General features: G+C 48.0%; 5 protein-coding genes across 6 annotated transcripts in view; 2 read left to right on the top strand and 3 right to left on the bottom strand.

Annotated features, from left to right (window-relative positions):
• Positions 1 to 3,578, bottom strand: part of sh3gl3b (SH3-domain GRB2-like 3b) — a 5,980-nt gene extending 2,402 nt beyond the window's left edge. Inside the window, exons 1-9 of the mRNA XM_029522401.1 lie at positions 3,072 to 3,578; positions 2,803 to 2,891; positions 2,057 to 2,166; positions 1,459 to 1,527; positions 1,308 to 1,380; positions 964 to 1,107; positions 665 to 798; positions 407 to 565; positions 1 to 63 (exon numbers count right to left, since the gene is read on the bottom strand). The exon at positions 1 to 63 is cut by the window's left edge and continues 41 nt beyond it. Of these exons, the coding sequence (XP_029378261.1) occupies positions 1 to 63; positions 407 to 565; positions 665 to 798; positions 964 to 1,107; positions 1,308 to 1,380; positions 1,459 to 1,527; positions 2,057 to 2,101 (687 nt within the window). The 5' untranslated portion in view covers positions 2,102 to 2,166; positions 2,803 to 2,891; positions 3,072 to 3,578. The remainder of the gene's footprint in view (positions 64 to 406; positions 566 to 664; positions 799 to 963; positions 1,108 to 1,307; positions 1,381 to 1,458; positions 1,528 to 2,056; positions 2,167 to 2,802; positions 2,892 to 3,071) is intronic.
• On the top strand, positions 3,078 to 10,221 carry fcsk (fucose kinase). The gene is made up of 23 exons (XM_029522400.1): positions 3,078 to 3,285; positions 4,252 to 4,403; positions 4,488 to 4,538; positions 4,613 to 4,738; positions 4,848 to 4,920; positions 5,012 to 5,109; positions 5,250 to 5,330; positions 5,420 to 5,539; positions 5,777 to 5,948; positions 6,149 to 6,255; positions 6,345 to 6,446; positions 6,531 to 6,704; positions 6,776 to 6,849; positions 6,942 to 7,297; positions 7,658 to 7,892; positions 7,964 to 8,130; positions 8,274 to 8,501; positions 8,699 to 8,842; positions 8,961 to 9,080; positions 9,167 to 9,354; positions 9,494 to 9,593; positions 9,683 to 9,906; positions 9,986 to 10,221. Exons 1-23 carry the CDS (start codon positions 3,213 to 3,215, stop codon positions 10,055 to 10,057), a joined length of 3,237 nt encoding a protein of 1,078 aa, XP_029378260.1. The 5' UTR covers positions 3,078 to 3,212; the 3' UTR covers positions 10,058 to 10,221.
• Positions 10,222 to 10,229: 8 nt separating this feature from the next.
• Positions 10,230 to 12,165, bottom strand: commd9 (COMM domain containing 9). The gene is made up of 6 exons (XM_029522402.1): positions 12,095 to 12,165; positions 11,458 to 11,574; positions 11,251 to 11,390; positions 11,007 to 11,041; positions 10,829 to 10,932; positions 10,230 to 10,629 (listed from the first exon to the last, which is right to left on the bottom strand). Exons 1-6 carry the CDS (start codon positions 12,146 to 12,148, stop codon positions 10,492 to 10,494), a joined length of 588 nt encoding a protein of 195 aa, XP_029378262.1. The 5' UTR covers positions 12,149 to 12,165; the 3' UTR covers positions 10,230 to 10,491.
• Positions 12,166 to 12,543: 378 nt separating this feature from the next.
• Positions 12,544 to 17,006, top strand: LOC115056485 (NLR family CARD domain-containing protein 3-like). Of its 2 annotated transcripts, none has more exons than XM_029522956.1 (7): positions 12,544 to 12,830; positions 12,935 to 13,092; positions 13,371 to 13,561; positions 13,641 to 15,417; positions 15,664 to 15,840; positions 16,368 to 16,541; positions 16,760 to 17,006. In XM_029522956.1, the coding sequence occupies exons 2-7, from the start codon at positions 12,977 to 12,979 to the stop codon at positions 16,773 to 16,775; spliced, it is 2,451 nt and encodes an 816-aa protein (XP_029378816.1). In that variant the 5' UTR covers positions 12,544 to 12,830; positions 12,935 to 12,976; the 3' UTR covers positions 16,776 to 17,006. The 2 variants fall into 2 exon arrangements, with proteins under 2 accessions (XP_029378816.1, XP_029378815.1); XM_029522955.1 differs by having other exon boundaries at positions 13,638 to 15,417.
• Positions 17,007 to 17,332: 326 nt separating this feature from the next.
• Positions 17,333 to 19,368, bottom strand: pclaf (PCNA clamp associated factor). Its single transcript, XM_029523485.1, has 4 exons — positions 19,233 to 19,368; positions 18,662 to 18,745; positions 18,006 to 18,186; positions 17,333 to 17,512 (listed from the first exon to the last, which is right to left on the bottom strand). Exons 1-4 carry the CDS (start codon positions 19,276 to 19,278, stop codon positions 17,473 to 17,475), a joined length of 351 nt encoding a protein of 116 aa, XP_029379345.1. The 5' UTR covers positions 19,279 to 19,368; the 3' UTR covers positions 17,333 to 17,472.
• Between the last annotated feature and the right edge of the window lie 1,555 nt (positions 19,369 to 20,923).

The following is a 20,923-nucleotide window of genomic DNA, read 5'->3' as shown; positions in this document are numbered from 1 at the left end:
GGCGCTGCGGTGGAAGTCGAGCAGCGCTGAGACCATGGCTGCCAGATGACTGAGGCGATCCGCCTGCAGGAGGAGACACCATCAAACAGCTGAGACACAAAAAGTTTCAATTCATCTGAAGGAAGTTCTCATCTGCAACTGTTCTGTGTGACGCCATTTTTTTTTTTTTGATTAACTGTATTTAGTCTAAAATATTTTTAATTTACCTCTTTACTATGTTTAATGTTTAATGTTATGTTTACTATGTTTTCATTGTTTCTTTTTTAAACTAAAATTTCCTGAACGGTGAAAAACTGGACTCTGACCGTCTTCTAATTCTGGTCACTAACATCAACCGGCCTGAGGGAGGCGCCATCTCCTCACTCCTTCAGCTCAAAGCCTCCATTTGGTTTGTGGTTGAACTCACGTCATTCTGCAGCAGGATGAACATCCTTCTCTCTGCCAGCTCTTTGGAACTCATGAACTTGTCCCAGGCCTGTCGGACTTCGTCCAGAGGAACTTTCCCTTTACGTCTCCTCTTGTAGTCGAAGTCCAGCCGGCGTCCGTTCAGCTTCTTCAGCTGGAACTGAGAAAATGGGCAGAAGAACAAAGGTTCACTGTGGATCATTAGTGATGTTGACATGACAGCAGCAGCCTCAGGCCTGATGGCATCATGTGACCTCACCCTGATCTCCTTCAGCTCCGTGTTGTGGAGCTCCTGCAGGGGGTCGACGAAGGAGCGCTTAACGTTGACATCCAGAGCGTCCTTGGCCTGGGCGACCTGCTGCAGAGCATCACCCACACCAGCCAGAGCTCCACCTGAAGAGAAGAACCAGGACCAGAGCTCAAGGAGTGACTGAGTCCAGAGTCATTACAAACAGAACCGACTGTGGAGTCCTAGTTAAAATCAGCAGCAGCTCCACGGGTCTGACTCTGGGTTCTGGGCCAGAGTCAGACCCGTTCTCCCTAAAACCTGGACCGTACCAAATTCAGAGGTAGCTCCCAGCTCCTGGCCGTACTGCAGCATACAGTCTCCCAGAATGCCCTCTGTCTGAGGGTAAACTGTAGTCCTGCCCTGTCCTCGAATCCTGGACATGGTGTTGAGCATGCTCAGTTTGGCTCTGTATGCTGTGAAAACACAAAGATGCCAACTTCAGAGCAGAACTGGGGTTTTCAGCTTTATAAAAAACTTTAGTTTCTAAACATAAACCTCCATGTAAAGATTAGAAGTCCGTATTCTGAAGGCATTAGAGAAGTTAAAATAAAACCTTGATATAAAATAAGGACGTGTAAAATTTTACTGTTCCTGCTGTGTGCTGGTTTCAGACCTGGGTTTGGCTGCAGGAACTCAGTGGTTTTGGACAGAAGCTCCAGCAGCAGAGTTTGAATCACCGCAACGTTCTGACACAGAAGCAAGGCGTTAGTTTACCCACCTGCTCCAATCAGGGAGCAGAACCAGGTCTCAGTGCAGAGTTTTACCTTCTCCATCCTCAGGAAGTCCTCATCCATCTTGGTTCCCTGAGCTCCCATCAGCCTCTCATTCAGCAACTGCAAGAAGTTTCCATTTTATATGAACTGAATTTCATCTCATCCAGATAATTTACACACAAAACAAAGATAATATGACTGGGTTTAGAAATCAGAAAGAATTTGTTCCTTTCCCTCCAAAAAATAACAATAATCACAAAATAACTGAGACTCTGCTCGGCTGCGTCATGGTAGTCCAGCTCTCTGTGGTCGTTTGTTAGAAAAGCACAAACTGCCTGAGGAGCCTCAAACATGAACTCCATTAATGAACATCAGGTCCCAGGATCCCACTCCTCCCCCGATTAATTACCAATGTGACATTTCCACTTCCCATTCACGTCCAATGAACCAATAACAAATACATGTCAATAAAAATCAATAATCAACAGTTCATAAATCAATAAGTTAGAGGCCCATCGTCTTCGTGGTCTGATGGATCTATACTGATCTGGATCATCGGGCATTGTGCCGCAGGAGAACCACAAACTGAGACCAACCATCCGGACTCAGTGAGTCTTCGGCCCGGTTGGACCCGGTTGGTCCAGATTACCTGGCTGGCTTTGTGGAGCTGCTTCTTCATCCCGGAGACGGACATGTTGAAGGCCGGGGGGGTCAATAGAGCGGCCACCGGACACCGACAGTCTCCATCCCGAGTGAAGCCTGTCAAGGATTATCAGTCTGAGTACAGAGTCCTGGGTGTATTTTTATTATTATTATTATTATTATTATTATTATTATGAGTCATCCATCTACAGAGACACACGTTAGTGCAAGAGCTGCTATCGCGAGATCTGGTTCATCAGACTGACACCGGGATGTGAATATATATAAAATAATATATGTTTGATTATCATTATAGCTTTCATTGTTATTATTAGTACAATTCCTCTTAATATGATGTTCTTATTGTTGTATTTATACTGATTTTATTTGACATGATGGCAGATTTGACACCTGCTGCCTTCAGGTGACTGTCGGAAATCTGAAAACAACCTGACCAACTTGTTAAATATTCAAAAAAGTGGGTCAGAAAACCTTTCAGAAACTAATAATCCGCTATGATTACTGTGCTTTACTTGATGTTTCAGTGTTTAAGACTCAATACATTAGATATGATTTATTTTACTCATATTAGATATAATATGGGAATATATTCAGCTTCAGTCTGAGAAACAGACACAAAAACACCGACAGCTTCCTGAAGGATTCGGTGACTGCAGTTAAATTTATATCAGTTATAATTTCACTAGTTTGAAGGTAAATTAATGATAAAGACTTTGGTCTTTTTGGACTCACCGTTCAAACTCGCGCTCCGCCTCTCCGGGACGTCACGGCCGTTAAATCAATTCCAACCGTTAGCTAACCATTAGCTAACCGTTAGCTGTCTGTGGGATCGAGCCGAAAACAAGCAGCTTCACCACTTTAGATTCAGATTCAGATATTTAGTAATCTTTCATACAGACGGAAGAAATGTTTAGCTGAACGTTAGCCACAGTCAGCGGACCGCCCCGCCCCGCCCAGTCGTCCAAAGGTCGAAATCGAACGGAACAGAGCTGTAAACTTACGGCGGCCGCCGCGGCCCAAATGAGTGTAAGCGCGCGTTTAATCGGGAAGCGTAAACACTTCCGCGCGCTCATCCGTCTGTTTCTGCGGCCCGGTGACCGGGATCCGCTTCTTTTCCCGGCTCTGCTCCCGGTGTCGGCAGGATGTGGGGCGGCTTCAGGTGGACTGTGGTGGTTCTGACCTGCCAGCACAAAGACAGCGTCCGCTTCCAGAGAGGTGAGGGCTTCGTCCGGACCCCGCCTGGCCGGACGACCCGGAGAGCTTTACCGAGCCTCACCGGTCCGTGACGTCATCGTCGGAGGAATAAGAAATGTAGACCATTCTAACGTAAAGATATCTGAAATATCAGAGCCGCCTCTGATCTGATAATAAAATCAACGAGACAATCAAACACCAGAACATTCAGTGAAACAGGTTTAGGTCCTCAAAACTGAAGAACTTAATGTTTAAAATGAAACGCATCATGCGATCGGCACGGCCATGTTTGTAGTCTATTGAAAGGGAGAAGCTACTGAATGGAATGACACCTAACAGAAAACTACAGATCCCTGGGGTCCTTAATAAGGTGACGGTGGGCGGGGCGTAAGTTCTTACTTTAGCAGTTATAGTTAGTTTCTGTCTGAAGTGGAGAGTTCTGACAGTTCCCCCGGTGCTGACTGGACTACAGCCTTTGTGGAGGCTTCAATGTGCTAAAGTTCTGTGCCATTTGGTGAATGTGTAGACTGAGTGGATGGAGGAGTCATTGTCCAACAGGGAAAAGGAAACGTCACATTTCTCCTTTGGTTTTTTCTCTCAGGCATGGTAACATATCCCCACCACATTATTATTGTGGAACAGTTCTTGACTTTGGTTAAAAATGTGATCAATTCTTCACAGGATGATACATGAAATAGAGAAACGGCTCTCCCTCCACACAGTTCACCGAGTTAAGATGGAACTCCTTCTTTGTCTATAAAATAAAAACAGTAAATAAATAAATAAATAAATAAAACAAACAAAAATACAAAAATAATCTAAATAAAAACACCTCGTGTGTCCTAAGATGTCAGATTGCTCCTTTAATAGACAACCAGTTTGAATCTGCTGACTACAAGCTGCTCTGGTAGAGTTAGTGTTGATGTGCAGCTGCCTTTAAGATTTTACATGAGACATGAAGAGTGTGTGTGTGTGTGTGTGTGTCAGAGCTGGACCTGCGGCAGCAGCGTGGTTCTCTCTGGGCGGGTGCGTTGGTTTTGACGGTGAGGGACCGCCAGGAGCCCCTGGGCAGCGGGGGGGCCACACTCAATGCTCTGCTGGTCGCTGCTGAGCATCTGAGCAACAGAGCAGGACACACTGTGAGTGACTGCGTCCTGCTGAGTCAGACTGGGTCAGACTGGGTCATATATCTGATCCTGGACTTTCTGTGGTGTTTCCTTCAGGTGGTGACAGCTGATGTCCTGGATGACGCTCACATCCTCATCCTCCACACAGTGAGTTCAGCTGCTCTGGACTGTGCTATGCCGATGTGTATTTCTGTGTGCGTTTCTCACAATGGGTGTTGCAGGGTCGGGACTTCCCCTGGAGCTCCTGCAGCAGGGCGTTCTGCTGGCTTCCCCGAGAGAACCCGGACCTGAAGGTCCAGGCTCCAGTCTGTTGCCTGGACCTGCTGCTGGACTGCCTAAGTGTCCAGGTCTGCTGCGCCTCGATCAGTTATTGTGTGAACAGCTCCAGGTGGTGTCCCTCAGGGCCACCTGTTGGGACCGCTACAGTTCACTGTTGGATTTGTCTCTTTGGTTCAGATCTGTCCCGGTTCTCCTCCTGGAGTTTGGGTTTGCAGCACCGACATGATCCTGACCATCCCCCCGGACTTCAGTGAGTGACCCTGACTGAACAGCTGCACACATCTGGAGGCACACACATCTATATCTGTTTGTGTTTGTGTGTGTGTGTGTGTGTGTGTCAGCTCTGTCCTGGGAGGGGTTCTCCGGTGTTCGGGTTCTGGCGTTACCAGGTGAAGTTTCCTATGCAGCCAATCACGGAGTCTACCTGTCTAACCAACAGGTGTTCACTTTATTTAATCTTTATTACATTTTGCAGTAGTTATGATAGTCTTATCAAAGATGTTTGATAAGATATTTCTGCCACATAAACAGTGTTTAGTAGAATGAACATAGTGAGGGTGCGTTTGTTTTGTGTCCCAGGGTCAGGTCAGGGACATCATCTACAAGGGAACCAAGGAGCAGATTCAACGAGCTGTGATGCCTGATGGGAAAGTGCCTCTGGTGCGTCTTCGCTGTAAAATCAAACCGACTGGGCTTTCAGAGGGCCCTTTAATGATGAGTTCATGAATCCAGACTGATTGTGTTTGCAGGTATCTGGTCCAGTCTTCTTCTGCAGGTCTGTATCAGAGAAGCTGTTGCAGACTCACGTCACTCCTCCTCTGGACGGCTGCACCTACCTGGGCCTGGACTCTGGAGCACCGCCGCTAAAGGTACCAGACTCTGACACTGATTTTTATCAAAAAAAGAATTTCACTGCACGGGGAAACGTGTTTCTTTACTGTACATATGACAATAAACACTTTCAGGTCTTGAATCTTGACTCTATCCTTCTAAATACAGAAGAAAAATAGAAACCTTGATGTGAAAAACAGCATTTTTATTAAAAATATCAGCGGTTGTGGAAAATGTAAATATTTCCATAAAGTCTTCATCGTGTCCCTCCTCAGATGTCTCTCTTCCTGGACTTAGTGAAGTGTCTCTGCTCAGATCTGACTCAGGACCAGTTTGTCAGTGAGGAGAGAGTCGGCTGCAGTTCGGCTGCAGGACCACAGGGGGCAGCGGTGAGGGGGGCCAGGATGGAGCTGTGGAGGATCCTCAGAGGGACTCAGCTCAGCCTGGGTGGGTCAGAAGGTGGAGCTGATCCGCTCAGTACATGATCCTGATTCAGTCTGTCAGTCACACAGTAGCCCCGCCCCCTAGCCCCTCCCCTTTCCCTCTAAATGAACATCATGTTGTATTTCAGACTGAGACCAGAAACTCATCAGGGAGGAGGGACATGTTTTTTCCTCCATGTTTGTCCTTTGCTGTCATTCACACAGTGTATGTCCGTGGCGGTTGCTATGACTACCTGACTCTGTCTGGAAAACAGCATGTGGACCGACTCACCTGTGGCGGGACAGACAATAACATTCTTTCTCACATCCAGGTGACTTCCTGTTTCTCCTCATCTTCATTAAAAATGTCCTCCATCAGGTCCTCTTTCTGCTTTATCAGTGCCGCCATCTTTCCCCTCAGAGAGAGAGCGCCGTGAGTGAAGCAGCTCGGGTCATCAACAGTGTTTTGGAGGGAGATGTTGCCATGGCGCCTGGGGCGGCGGTGCAGCACTGCCACCTGCAGGTAAAGGAGTTCAGCACAATGACATCAATTAATGCAGCTTTAAGGATTCTTAACCGGCGTTGTGACCTCTGACCTCTGCTCCAGGGTCCTCTGAATGTCCCCTCTGGTTGTTTATTGTCGGGTCTCGAGTTGTCAACATCGCACAGCATCAGGCAACTGAAACTGGTCAATGACATCATCATCCAGGGACATCGCATCGAGCTGGGGGAGTTAAAGCTGAAGGTGTACACGGTGGTGGGCGCTCAGGACAACCTGGAGGTGACACAAAGATCGTAAAATCAGATGAATTCAGATGGTCTGCAGGCTCATAACCCTAAACTCCTCCTCAGGTGTCCTCTGATGACGGTGACGCCTCCTTCCTCCACCAGAGCTGGGGCTGCTTCTTCAGCCGGACAGGAATACAGTAAGACTTTTATTTTGAAAACTGAAGTGTTGATGTTCTGGAGCCATTTGTTTCCTCTCACTCGTCCTCCCCCCCCCCCCCCCCCCCCCCAGGCCAGAGGAATTGTGGGTCAGAGGAGAACCCCGTTCCCTCCTGGCAGCTCGTCTCTTCCCAGTGCTTCACTCCCGGGGGGGTGCTGTGGATCTAGGGGGAGGTGTAGGCTTGCTGTTGGGGGGGGGCGGCTGTCCCCGGTGGTGGAGGGAATCATGGAGGCTGTCGCTGAAGGAGGTGCTGTCACTCACCCACCAGGAGGCAGAGCTGCAGTGGCGGGAGGAGTTACTGTTCCTGGCGGGGAGGCGGAGAGTGTTCGATGCCCTGATGAGTCGGAGTGACGTCTGCCTGCTGCCTTGCTTCAGGGCGGCAGTGTTGGGGGGCCAGCAGGGGCCGCTGCTGGAAACACTGGACAACCGTGAGCCATTGTTTATTTTAAACTACCAGTTTCTTGTTCTTTGGTTTTTGCAGAGCAACATTCAATCCTCTCAGATCTCACAGCATCAGCCAATCAGCTGACGCCTCTGACATCATCCACCTCAAGTCAAGTCACAAACAGGAAGTGACTGATTTACAGAATCAATAGTTTGGAGAAGAGCTTAGCTTAGCTCATTATCATTATTATTAGCATAGCTAATTATCCAGCAAATGAATTAGCTTTAGCTTCGCTGTCCTAACAGGATGTACCATCGTCTCAGCTCCTCTGACCATTTTTGGATCAGCAGGGAGTCATGGGGCAGAGAAACCTGTGGTCCATTAGCTCCAGCTCTTTTTTCAGTTGCAGCTGGCAGTGGGAAGCAGGGGGCGGAGCCAGGGGCAGATCTGGGCTTGGCTGCTCGCTGTCTGTCATGTATTGCTGATGTGCTGGTGTGTATGGCGGGGGGAAGGGGCGGTCTGCGGAGTGGACCTGCCGCTAATGAGGCCTGGCGCTCTGCCTACTTCCTGCTGGAGGAGGGCAACCTGAGGAACGGAGTCCACGCCTTGGCAGCACAGAGAGCTGATTGGCTCAGCAGGTCAGTGTCCCTCTCTGGTCTCAGTGTAGTGTTTTCCTGTTGGTCCGTAGATGATGGACCTGTTTCCACAGACCAGACCTGCTGGTCCGCGCCGCGCGGCACTACGAAGGCGCCGGACAGGTGCTACTGCGACAGGCTGTGATGTCATCACAGAGGTTTATATCCATTGGTCAGGGTGAAATTCCGCCCCTTGGGGAGTGGCAGGAAGTGGAGTGTCCAGCCAGATTGGACCTGGCAGGTGAGGTGTCGGTCTGTTGGTGTATTGGTGATGTGTGTAATGGCTCAGATATTTGTGCTTCAGAAATGGTGCGTTTATGTGCAGTTTTTAATGTAGTAGAAATCACTTTTGGCTCTGTAACCTGAATTGTCTGTGTGTTTCAGGCGGGTGGAGTGACACCCCTCCCATCGCCTTTGAGCACGGCGGCTCCGTGACCAATGTTGCCGTACGGGTTGATGGGAAGCGCCCCATTGGTGCTAGAGCCCGTCGCATCACGGAGCCCCGCCTCCTGCTGGTCACCCACACTGGAGGGCAGGAAAGTGGGATTTCCATGGAGATGGTGTGCAACAGCCTGGATGACCTGAGGGACTACTGTCAGCCTCACGCACCCGGTAGGAGACGAGACAGCACCGAACGCAGCACACAGCTGGTTCACCTTAAGACCCGGTCTCTGACAGACCGGACTGAGACCAGGCCGCCGGTCCATCAACAATCCACCTGTTTGTCATCTTGTGTTGCTCCTTTAACGAAGTAACAGTCTGGACCGCATCATCACTGATCAGTGTGTGTGTGTGTGTGTGTGTTACAGGGGCCCTGCTGAAGGCAGTGTGTGTTTGCAGCGGCCTAGTGTCCGTGACCTCCCAGCATCCTTTGCAGCATCAGCTGATGCAGAGGTGGGGGGGAGGGGTGGAGCTCCACAGCTGGTCAGTGCTGCCCACCGGATCTGGACTGGGTGAGAAACCAACATCAGCTACACACATGAAACCTGTCAGACACAACAACACTACACACCTGGAACGGTCCCTTTGACAGGCGGGGGGGTCAGAGTGAGAGGTGTTCTTGTCCTGCAGGTACCAGCAGTATCCTGGCGGGGGCGCTGTTGGCTGCCATCTACAGATGCACCGGTCGGATCTACAACACGGACTCTCTGATCCACGCCATCCTGTACCTGGAGCAGATCCTGACCACCGGTCTGTGATCCTGGAGTCCAGTTTAAGAACAATGAAAGACCTGGACCAGGGAATCAGACTGAACTTCAGACTCTTCTTCTGTCCAGGTGGTGGCTGGCAGGATCAGGTGGGGGGGCTTGTGGGTGGAGTCAAGGTGGGGCGTTCCAGGGCGTCTCTGCCCCTGCAGGTGGAAGTGGAACGTCTCTGTCCTCCAGAAGACTTCCTGCTCTCTCTGGACCAGCACCTCCTGCTGGTCTACACAGGAAAAACCAGACTGGCTCGAAACCTGCTGCAGGTTGGTGTTCGTACACACACACAGCTGGAACATCATCGACATCAAACACTCAGGAAGTCAAAGATGAAGTTCAAGAGAAAAAATGTTATAAATGAAGACTTGATGATGATGATGATGATGATGAAGGCTCCGTGTGCAGGACGTGGTCCGTAGTTGGTACAGTCGTCTTCCATCGATGGTCCAAAACGCTCATCAGCTGGTGGAGAACTCAGAGGAGTGTGTGAGAGCGTGTTCACAGGGTGAGACTACACAGAACATGACGCTCATAATAATAACGATAATCCTGACCAGCCCAGGCAGTGTCCACAGTGTCCCTGTCTGTCCCCAGGGTCTCTGCCTGGACTGGGTCGCTGTCTGGATCGCTCGTGGCAGCAGAAGAAGCTCATGGCTCCAGGATGTGAACCGGCCTCCGTCAGGACCATGATGGCAGCTCTAAGGCCCCTGGTTCTGGGTCAGAGTCTGGCCGGGGCCGGAGGGGGGGGCTTCCTGTACCTGCTGACCCGGGAGCCTCAGCAGCAGCAGGCGGTCCTGCAGGTCCTCAACAACACACCGGTACGTAGTCCTGAACTGGAACCAGAACACCCCCGTAGTGTTGGACTGAGGTGTTACCATGACAACTGGTCTGTTTCAGGGTCTGGGAGACTTCAGTGTTCACTCAGTGGAGCTGGATATGGAGGGGATCACAGTCCTCCCCCCATCGTGAGGACCCACACAGACCGACTTCATGTACAGATGTTGATTTAATGCTGAATCTAAACGATGCTGTGGCGGTCATTGTGGACTTCTGGACTCACAAAGTGTGTGAAAACTTCTGTCAATGTCATATTTGATTTGTTTAAAGCAATAAAAACTGACTCTGACTCCTGTACTCTATTCTCAGACTCTTTAGAAAAGACCTTTATTTTTTTATCATGTTAAAAAGAAACTATTTCAACAAAACCTGCAGTTTTCATACTTAAGAAAAAAGATTTCATTTACAAACGTGCTCAGGATTAAATCCAGATGAATCCAAAAGACGAAAAACACAATCTTATTTTTGTGTTTTGACTGATTGGTGGTCAGTTCAGCTCGTCTTCAGTCTGATCGTCAGGATCTTTAATGTTTCCGCCTCATTAGTCTGTTGAAGAACAAACTTCTTCACTTCCCAGCGACCACAGACAGCTGGTCCCTGATGCGTCCCAGTCCATCCAGTATGGTGTCCAGAGACTCCCGGCTCAGCTCCACAGTCACCGTGGAAACTGACTCCCCTCCTGCAGTTGGACACGGATCCTCCATCTGAAAACAACATGAGACATTTTAACCGTCATGTGACAAAAACAAATGTGATGGATTAGTAGGAAGCTAGAGGACCAGGACAGATCAGGATCTGTCCTCCAGGAGCCTCGTCTTCATCTGTGTCCCTGCCTGTTTCCTTCAGTGCCATAGTGACATCATGATGACATCACTGAGATGCCTCCCTCCGGTTTAGACCCACCTGAAGTTGGACCAGGCAGGTCGGGACGGACATACGACTGACTGAGTCCGATCCGGTTACCATGTCGACCCTCCAGTCCAGATCCTTCAGCTGAGGCAGAGAGACTACACACACAGACACATACAGTTTAGAGCCTCCCAGCAGCAGCAGATACTGAATGAATCTGAGCTGGACTCACTCTGATCACTGACAGCTTCTGTCCTCCATGTCGGACTGAAAAACATCAGAGGAAGTGATGTCATCAATTACATCACACTGACACATTTTCAGTTTGAGTTCTAACATGTGAGACTCTGAGACCTGAAGGATCTGGATCTGCATGCTGGTTTCAGAAGCCTGACCCCTGACCCCTGACCCGATCTGATGCTATCATGCTACAGTTGGTCTTTATTTTTGTTGTCTGGGAGCAGCCGGACTCGGACCTGTTCTCCAGCAGGATCTTGGTGATCAGGTTCTTCAGGCTGGAGTGGAAGGACTCTGGGAAAAGGGCGAGGATCTGCTCCGGAGAGCTCAGGTTGTAGAAGAGGACGTGATGAGACAGGACATGGAGAGACCGGACCAGCTGGAGGGAGACAGACTGATCAGCTGGGACATTGGGGATGGACGTGAGGACACAGGTGGTCTCCTACCTCAGCCGCCTGGGACACTGGGACGCCGAGTGTGGCAGCTGTGGCCTCAGCGAGGCGGCGACTTGGAGCTCTGTGACTCTGAAGACAGACGTCTCTGACTGCATCTTTAGATGGAGCCTGAGGACACACAACCGGCTCAGAGACAACAACACAAAGCAACAAACTGGAGACTCAGCCAGACTTTGTCTAGTGTCTTTCCTGTCAGAGACTCTTCTTCAACACAAGTTTGTCAAGTTACTCACGTAAAAATTAATAATTAAAAAAAACTAAATGTAGAGGACGTCACGTTCACTGGCTTCAGCTGCAGTGGGACATTTTAGTTTGCCTTATTTTGACTTTGTGGGAAAGTCCAGAACTTTTACTGTCATCCTTTAATCCGGATCAGCTGAGACTGAACAGTTTCACAGAGAAAATTAACAGGCACAAGTATAAACTAAACTGTGATTGTGTGTCTCATCTTAAATTCGACCCGGTTTCTACCTTTCGTTTGTTTTTATCTCTGCTCATGTTTGTTGTTCAGGTTAGCATGCTAATGTTAGCTCAGCTGTTCGCTCAGAAATAAACAAAAACAGAAAATAATTAAGCTGCAGTTTGACTTAAAGGTCGGCTGCTCACGGATCAATACATCCATCGATACCTTCAACAGGAGCTGTAAGTTGCTCAGATCTTCGCTGGAAACGGTCGCGGCCATGTCAGCTAACGCTAACCTCGGTGTCATGTGACTGACGTCAGTATCACGTGACTAACGTCAGCGACGCTGAGACGAAACTAGGAGCTCTGAACTGTTTCTATTGATTATTGATTGTTTGTTTATACTGATTGATTGTTGTTATTACAGTGAAGGAAGTCAACGGAGATCATCCTTAAACTGTAGTGAAGAGGAAGTTTAAAGTAAAATAAAATATCACAACAATGGTTATATCTGAGTGGGTGTGGCCAGCAGTACTGGGAGGGGCTGGAGGTGGAGCCTTCACAGAAGCAGACTTCACAACAACAACAGCACAACACAACACAACACAAGAGATTACAAAGACAACAAAGACGACAAAGACAGCAGAATCAGACCGCTGGCTGAAGGAGGTGAGTGATAATTCAGCTTTAGAGTCTCTGAGTCGCTCACTTCACTCAGTTTGTGTCTCAAAATACAAAGTCATCTGAAATAAATCAGACCAACTTCTCTCTGTTTCTGTAAAATGTCTAATGTGACATTTGTTGGATTTTGTCTGCTGCTTTTTGTGAAGGCGTTGTGTTAACACCACTTTGAGGTATTTTAAAGTCACACAAGTTGAACAGACATTTAACTGCGTCATGGAGGTGGGGGAAGGGTGCTGAGAGTGAAAGTGAAACAACACACACAAAAAAGACGGAGCATGGTGATTATTTTACTGTCAAAGTCTCCCTGTTTGTGTGTTTGTGCCTGTTTTGAACAAATTAAATCATATTATTATTTGTGTGTATGTGTGTGTGATCTTTCCAGCTGCTTGTGTTGCTCAGTGCAGCTGAAGCCTGAAGACTGAAGATGGCTGACCGTGTAAAGGACAGGACAGATTCTCCAGCTCCCAGCTGTTTGTCTCTGAAGACCAATAATTCTAAATTTCAGAATATCGACTTCAAACATGGAACTTCAGACCAACAGTGAGATTTAAACTCAAAACAGGAAGCAGCCTCTTCCTGTTTTGTGTTTGCAAAAACATGTGACATCATTTACTGACTCTGAATCCAAGAACAGTTTAACTGCAGCTGATAAAGAGAATTTAAGACATCAGGGATTATAGGAAGAAACACACAGACACACACAGACAGAGACGTGAATGATCAGCTGGAGGATGCAGCAGAAACAGAGGCATGAATATGTACAAACATATGAAAGACTTCTGTTATGTCAGCCTGATACTGTGATGTTGTCTCTGCAGAGACAGGAAGTGGAGGAGGAAGAGGAAACAGTCGTCCTGCTGCTCTCTGTGTCAGGACGTCCTGAAGGATCCGGTCTCTACCAGCTGCAGACAGTGCTGGGACCAGTCTGGTTCTCCAGGAGACTCCTCCTGTGGCCAATATGGGAAAAGATCCAGCACCAGACCAGGACTACAGACCGGCCCTGAACAGAGTGAGACTGAACTTCTGACTGATGTCTTTATTTTTTTAATCAGATTCTCAGTCTGACGTTGTCTCTTCTCTGTCAGCAGATTCTGGTCTACAGGAGGTTTTAGATCAGCATAAGATCAGTCTGAGGTCCAGATGTCAACATGTGACTGAAGGAACAGGAAGTGGAACCCTCCTCAACAGGATCTACACTGAGCTCTACGTCACAGAGGGACAGAGTGAAGAGGTTCTTACCCAACATGAGGTGAGGCAGCTGGAGACCGTTTCCAGGAAGAAGACCTTCCATGATGCTCCAATCAAATGTCAGCACATCTTTAAAGACTCTGACCAGCAGAGGCCCATCAGACTGGTTCTGACCAACGGCGTTGCTGGAGTTGGAAAAACCTTCTTGGTGCAGAAGTTCAGTCTGGACTGGGCAGATGGCTCGGAGAACCAGGATCTCCATCTGCTGGTTCTGCTTTCGTTCAGGGAGCTGAACCTGATCAGAGATCAGCAGTACAGTCTTCTCAGGCTGCTTCATGTTTTCCATCCAACATTACAGAAGGTCACAGCAGAGCAGCTGGCTGCCTGTAAAGTTCTGTTCATCCTGGAGGGCCTGGATGAAAGCAGACTTTCACTGGACTTCACCAACAGGGAGGTCGTGTCTGACGTCACACAGGAGTCATCGGTCCACCTGCTGCTGAAAAACCTCATCCAGGGGAATCTGCTGCCCTCGGCTCTGGTCTGGATCACTTCCAGACCTGCAGCAGCCGGTCAGATCCCTCCTTCATGTGTCGACAGGCTAACAGAAGTCCGAGGCTTCACTGACGCCCAGCAGGAGGAGTACTTCAGGATGAGGTCCAGGGATGAAGAGCTGTCCAACAGAATCATCTCACACATCAAGAAGTCCAGGAGCCTTCACATCATGTGTCAAGTCCCAGTTTTCTGCTGGATCATCGCTACAGTTCTGGAGCACATGTTGACTACAGACCAGAGAGGAGAGCTGCCCCAGACCATGACTGACCTGTACTCACACTTCCTGCTGGTCCAGACCAGCAGGAAGAGGATCAAGTACCATGAGGGACCTGAGACGAGTCCACAGGAGCTGATGGAGGCTGACAGGGAAGTTCTTCTGAAGCTGGGGAGGCTGGCGTTTGAACATCTGGAGAAAGGGAACATCATGTTCTACCAAGAAGACCTGGAGCAGTGTGGTGTTGATGTCACAGAGGCGTCGGTGAAGTCAGGACTCTGTACTGAGATCTTCAGAATAAGGAGTGTGATCTTCCAGAAAACAGTCTACTGCTTTGTTCATCTGAGCGTTCAGGAGTTTCTGGCTGCAGTCTACATGTTCCACTGTCACACCAACAGGAACAGGAAGGTTCTGGAGGACTTTCTGGGAAAAAAACCCCAAGATTCAGCCCTGGAGCGATTTCTGATGGCAGTCCTGGAGAAATCCCTCAGAAGTGATAATGGTCACCTGGACCTGTTTGTATGTTTCCTTCACGGTCTCTCTCTGGAGTCCAACCAGAGACTCTTAGGAGGTCTGCTGGGTCGGACAGAGACCAGACCAGAGACCATCCAGAGAGCCATCAACAACCTGAAGGAGATGGAGAGTTATTTAAGCTGTCCTGACAGAAGCATCAACATGTTCCACTGTCTGATTGAGATGAACGATCACACAGTTCATCAGGAGATCCAGGAGTTCCTAAAGTCAGAGACCAGACCAGAGAAGAGACTCTCTGAGATCCAGTGCTCAGCTCTGGCCTACATGCTGCAGATGTCAGAGGAGGTTCTGGATGAGCTGGATCCAGAGAAGTACCAGACATCAGAGGAGGGACGACGGAGACTGGTCCCAGCTGTGAGAAACTGCAGGAAGGCTCGGTGAGTCCATCATCAGTAGATCAGATGAATTCAGTCTGAAACACCAGACTGTTTCAGACCTTCAGGCTCCACATCTGCCATGTGTGTTGTGTTTTCAGCTCAGCACCTTTAGGGTGAGAACCCAGAGAGGGAATTACCCATCCTGCTCCTGATGAAGGTCTTGGTTAACCTGGTTCTGTACTATCTGAGGACACAGAACCGCAGAGTGTCAGCCAGATGTAACAGTCCTTCTGTTGTCTTTCTCAGCCTCGCCTCCGCCGGGCTCTTATTGACTCACATTAAAGTCGTGGTCTCAGCGTTGATGTCCAGTCCATCATACCTGAGGGAGCTGGACCTGAGTCACAACTTCAACCTCCAGGATTCAGGAGTGAAGCTGATTTCTGATGCTCTGAAGAGGCAGACCTGCAAACTGGAGATACTCAAGTGAGTTCATCCATCCATCACATCATGAACCAAACACTGATTACCCGGTCTGGATCCACGCCGACCGAGTCCACCACTGAACTGGACCAGAGACATGCAGGAAGGCAGTCTGGTCTGATGGATCAGGTTCTGTGTGTGGGTGTCTCTGACCTGTGAAGAAGGGTGGCTGGTGGAGCCAGCTTCAGTGGTCTAAAGGAGTCCAGGTCTCCGGCCTCATCATATTTAGTGATTACATGTTTGTTTTGTTTGTATTTTGTATTATTGTCATTATTTTGATTGATAAAACATTACAGTATGATTATTTCAGTTAATTTGAACACTTGTTGAAGTCGTTTGAAGCACAGGAAAATCTAAAGCGTATGGATGAGCTGGTGTAAACTTTGAGAAATCTTTTTTTGACCTGAAAATGGATTTTGTTCTTACGTAAGATTCGTCAGATGGTTCTGATTTAAGTGGATAATAGTTTTGTAATTTTGATGATCTGATATCATCTCCAGATTTTCATCTATGTCTTTCACTTTCTACAGATTGTGTTACTGCAGGTTGACAAAGATCAGCTGCTCTTGTCTGAGCTCTGCTCTGAAGTCCAACCCGTCCTACCTGAGATACCTGGACCTGACAGGAAACCACCTGGAGGACTCAGATGTCAATGATCTGCGTGATCTCATGGACAGACCAGACTGTGCACTGAAGACTCTGAGGTCAGTGGACAGACCCTAACCTTAACTTAGGGTTAGGCAGATCTGACATTTGAACTCCAGTAGGTAAGGGGCGAGTCTATTCAGAACTTCATACGAGATTTCAAGTTCCCAACTCTGATCTGAAGTGGTTTCCAGTTTGAGTTGAACTTGCAGCTGCAGGTGAAAAAGATTCTGTCATGAACTTTCATGTTCCACTGAACTCCGTCTTCTCTCTACAGGTGGAGGAACGAGTAAAGTGTCATGGAGCTGAGGCCTCAGCTGAGTGTATACCCCGCCACATCACCAGATTTAAAGTTTCTTCCCCCAGATTTCCCCATAAACTGATTGTCAATCTAATGAAATTAGCACATTGCTGTCCTACTGTAAATACACCACGGCAAATATTTGTATTCTAATTTCAATGTATTTATACCTTTCCTTTCTTTACACATACCTGGCAATAAAACAATTTCTGTTCTGAATCAATCAGGTCTATGATCTTTAGACTTATTGTTTCTCAGAGAAAAAAAAAAAGGTTCCTCCAGTCCAACATGATTGGGCCTCTGGATGTCTGCACTGTCAACATCAGTGCAGCAGAGAAAGTAAATCAGGTTAACAGGAATCATGTTTCAGTTCCCTAAAGATCTGCTGCCAAATATCAGGTTGTGTGATGAACAAGATCAAACCTGTTTCTTTTTCCCCTAACTGGAGAAGTGGAGCATCGTCTGACAGAGTAGGGTACCAATATCACTGAGTATTCTCTGGTTCTCATCAGGGTGATTAAAAGTGCAGTTAGACAACAGATGAGACTCTGAAAGTTAAAAACATAAAAAGTTTAATGTGCTATACAAAATGAGTTTTGTAGAACTTATATACAGATGTACATTAAAATGCCACTGAGCACAAGGGAGACAGTAAACATAACAATCAGGAACAGAACCAATCTTCATCTTCAGTCATCCTCCTCCTCCTCAGCTGGCAGAGGTCTGGACCTGCACATAACATCCATTAGTCCATTACTATCAAACATAAAACTCAATGTGAGTGTCAACAGATCCAATCAGGAGCAGCAACCTGGATCAGTGTTTAGCTTATTTAATGTGAAAAAGTGAGATGCTCCACTCTACAAGGACATGAATCATGTCCAATAATGATACAATAATCCTGGTGGGGAGAAATTTAAAAAACAAGCAGCGACAACCAGGAACACAAAGGAGATGAGTTTCAGTGCATAAACAAACATGAATTTGTCAAACACATGAAACTAGCTCAGACACAAAGCTGCTTCAGTTCTTTCAGAAAGTAAAGCAGAATAAATGAGCTATTGATGATAATCTAAAACAGATCTGAGCCACACAGTCAGAAAGAAACAAACTAAACGTTGTTTTCTCTGGTTCTCTTTTTAATGATGGGACTCATCCGGTTGTCCTGACCAACAAAAGTGTCAGTGCTCAGCTAAAGATTCACTGAAAACTGAATACATACTTCTTGCTGGCCTTTGACATCCCGCTGCCTCCAGCCTCTTCATCATCCTCAACCTCGTTGGGTCTCTGGTTCTCTTTCTCTGGCTTCCTGGGGGGACCACCGAAGAAGTCTCCAATGCCCTTCTGCCAGGTCGGGGTGGGACGAGGACACACTGGGTTACCACCTGCATATTTGTTCTTGGCTGCAAATTTAAAATAAAGAAAAGAAACCGGCAGCTCTGAGTTGTAAGACATGATGAGGGTTGAATGATGAATGTGTGGGGACTGGGGCAGGGACAGGGGCAGGGACAGAAGTGGACGTCTGGCCGCTGCAGGGACAGGGACAGGGACAGGGACAGGGACAGAAGTGGACGTCTGGCCGCTGCAGGCACAGGGACAGGGACAGAAGTGGACGTCTGGCCGCTGCAGGGACAGGGACAGGGACAGAAGTGGACGTCTGGCCGCTGCAGGGACAGGGACAGGGACAGAAGTGGACGTCTGGCCGCTGCAGGGACAGGGACAGGGACAGAAGTGGACGTCTGGCCGCTGCAGGGACAGGGACAGGGACAGAAGTGGACGTCTGGCCGCTGCAGGGACAGGGACAGGGACAGGGACAGGGACAGAAGTGGACGTCTGGCCGCTGCAGGGACTGGGACAGGGACAGGGACTGAGACTGACCAGGAGTGGATGTCTGGCTGCTGCAGGAGGACGAGTTGGCCGAACTGGAGCCCAAAGACTTCCGGGGAGCAGAAGCTGCAACAGCTGCCAAAAAACAAAGAGGTCAAAAAGACAAATAGAACTCATTTACAGCTCTCTTGGTTGTAAAAGCAGAACTTGTGTCCTGGACATTTAAAATGATTCCTGCAGTCTGACGCCGAACGATGAAACGTCCATTTTAACGGAGCTGAAGTGGAGGAGAAAAGAAAAGCGCTTAAAACTCGTTAAAAGTCGGTTTTTGGAGGAACCGACGAGCCGAAAGTCCGGCCGCTCTTTGGCGGGAGGCCGAAGGCGCAAACACCGAGTGTCGGTTCATCACGCCCGGTGTTCACACGGAGCTGGGCCGGTAATCTGCCGGTCGGCCGTCAAAACGGTTCATCGGTGTCGAACCGAAGGCCGCAGAGAAGAGCCCAACTCCGGTTAGCTTTTCTAAGTGCGCCTCCGAACCGCCACCGAGAACAGCCGGACTGCTGCTCAAATTCAGCGTTAGCCGCTAAAATGGGCCATAAACACCGATGAAGTGGGACTGTACCTTTCCGGTAGGAGGCCGGGACGCTGTCGGCTTTGGTCCTCACCATGTTGGGAAGAAGCTGTGAAGGTGGAAGATGTTTCAGGACGAACTCCCGAAGCTCAGTGGAGCCAGAATCTCCCGCCTCCGTTTAAAAACAACAGCACGGAGCGGGAGAGTTCTTCTTCTGCGGTCCTATTCGGTCACTCACGGCGGTGCTGCCCACTCCAGGTGGACAGGTGTAACTGCAACACGGTCATCTGTCACAGAGGCGACACAACTTTATTTATAAAGAGCTTCTTATACACAGAGAACATACAGAGAACAGAGAGAACATACAGAGAACACAGAGAACATACAGAGAACAGAGAGAGCATACAGAGAACACAGCGAACATACAGAGAACATACAGAGAACACAGAGAACATACAGAGAACACAGATAACATACAGAGAACACAGAGAACATACAGAGAACACAGATAACATACAGAGAACAGAGAGAACATACAGAGAACACAGAGAACATACAGAGAACATACAGAGAACATACAGAGAACACAGAGAACATACAGAGAACACAGATAACATACAGAGAACAGAGAGAACATACAGAGAACACAGAGAACATACAGAGAACATACAGAGAACATACAGAGAACAGAGAGAACATACAGAGAACACAGAGAACATACAGAGAACAGAGAGAGCATACAGAGAACACAGCGAACATACAGAGAACATACAGAGAACACAGAGAACATACAGAGAACACAGATAACATACAGAGAACACAGAGAACATACAGAGAACACAGATAACATACAGAGAACAGAGAGAACATACAGAGAACACAGAGAACATACAGAGAACATACAGAGAACATACAGAGAACACAGAGAACATACAGAGAACACAGATAACATACAGAGAACAGAGAGAACATACAGAGAACACAGAGAACATACAGAGAACATACAGAGAACATACAGAGAACACAGAGAACATACAGAGAACATACAGAGAACACAGAGAACATACAGAGAACAGAGGGAACATACAGAGAACACAGAGAACATACAGAGAACATACAGAGAACACAGAGAACATACAGAGAACACAGAGAACATACAGAGATCACAGAGAACACAGAGAACATCAAATCAAATCAGATTTATTTGTGTAGCGCCAAATCATAACAAAGTTACATCAAGGCACTTTACATATAGAGCAGGTCTAGACCAAACTCTTTATAAATTTATTTAAAGAGACCCAACAGATCCCCTGATGAGCAGGAAAAATTTCCTTTAAGAGACAGAAACCTCAGGCAGAACCAGGTTCAGGGGGGGGCGGCCATCTGCCTCAACCGGTTGGGTTGAGAGTGAGTGAGTGAGTGAGTGAGTGAGTGAGAGAGAGAGAGAGAGAGAGAGAGAGAGAGAGAGAGAGAGAGAGAGAGAGAGAGAGAGACAGGCAAGGCATTGGAGGGGGGGGGGGTACATACAGAGATCACAGAGAACATACAGAGAACATACAAAGATCACAGACAACATACAGAGAACATACAGAGATCACAGAGAACATACAGATTTTCATTAATCAGAACATCACAAAAGAAATGCTTTAACCTGGATTTAACAGGATTCATCCACATTTCACTCACCAGCTGTTTATTCAACTTGTTTGCACCACAAAAGATAAATGCTGCTTCTCCAGGCA

The sequence above is a fragment of the Echeneis naucrates genome, chromosome 16 (genome assembly GCF_900963305.1).
Source record: "Echeneis naucrates chromosome 16, fEcheNa1.1, whole genome shotgun sequence".
Taxonomy (NCBI): domain Eukaryota; kingdom Metazoa; phylum Chordata; class Actinopteri; order Carangiformes; family Echeneidae; genus Echeneis; species Echeneis naucrates.
Note: the sequence above shows the minus strand (reverse complement) of the source record. Positions and strands in the feature narration are given on the sequence as shown.

What these genes read in the sequence shown, in the direction of transcription:
- pclaf (XM_029523485.1), bottom strand. Translation starts at nt 19,278, where the DNA reads ATGGTGAGGACCAAAGCCGACAGCGTCCCGGCCTCCTACCGGAAAG. An exon ending in CCCGGCCTCCTACCGGAAAG is followed by an intron (nt 18,746 to 19,232) that starts GTACAGTCCCAC and finishes GTTTTTTGGCAG; the next exon opens with CTGTTGCAGCTTCTGCTCCC. An exon ending in ATGTCAAAGGCCAGCAAGAA is followed by an intron (nt 17,513 to 18,005) that starts GTATGTATTCAG and finishes TGTTATGTGCAG; the next exon opens with GTCCAGACCTCTGCCAGCTG.
- LOC115056485 (XM_029522955.1), top strand. Translation starts at nt 12,977, where the DNA reads ATGGCTGACCGTGTAAAGGACAGGACAGATTCTCCAGCTCCCAGCTGT. An exon ending in ACAGACCGGCCCTGAACAGA is followed by an intron (nt 13,562 to 13,637) that starts GTGAGACTGAAC and finishes CTTCTCTGTCAG; the next exon opens with CAGATTCTGGTCTACAGGAG. An exon ending in TGCAAACTGGAGATACTCAA is followed by an intron (nt 15,841 to 16,367) that starts GTGAGTTCATCC and finishes CACTTTCTACAG; the next exon opens with ATTGTGTTACTGCAGGTTGA.
- fcsk (XM_029522400.1), top strand. Translation starts at nt 3,213, where the DNA reads ATGTGGGGCGGCTTCAGGTGGACTGTGGTGGTTCTGACCTGCCAGCAC. An exon ending in TCTACCTGTCTAACCAACAG is followed by an intron (nt 5,110 to 5,249) that starts GTGTTCACTTTA and finishes TTTGTGTCCCAG; the next exon opens with GGTCAGGTCAGGGACATCAT. An exon ending in GCCCACCGGATCTGGACTGG is followed by an intron (nt 8,843 to 8,960) that starts GTGAGAAACCAA and finishes CTTGTCCTGCAG; the next exon opens with GTACCAGCAGTATCCTGGCG.
- commd9 (XM_029522402.1), bottom strand. Translation starts at nt 12,148, where the DNA reads ATGGCCGCGACCGTTTCCAGCGAAGATCTGAGCAACTTACAGCTCCTG. An exon ending in AAGATCCTGCTGGAGAACAG is followed by an intron (nt 11,042 to 11,250) that starts GTCCGAGTCCGG and finishes GATGTTTTTCAG; the next exon opens with TCCGACATGGAGGACAGAAG. An exon ending in CCTGCCTGGTCCAACTTCAG is followed by an intron (nt 10,630 to 10,828) that starts GTGGGTCTAAAC and finishes TGTTGTTTTCAG; the next exon opens with ATGGAGGATCCGTGTCCAAC.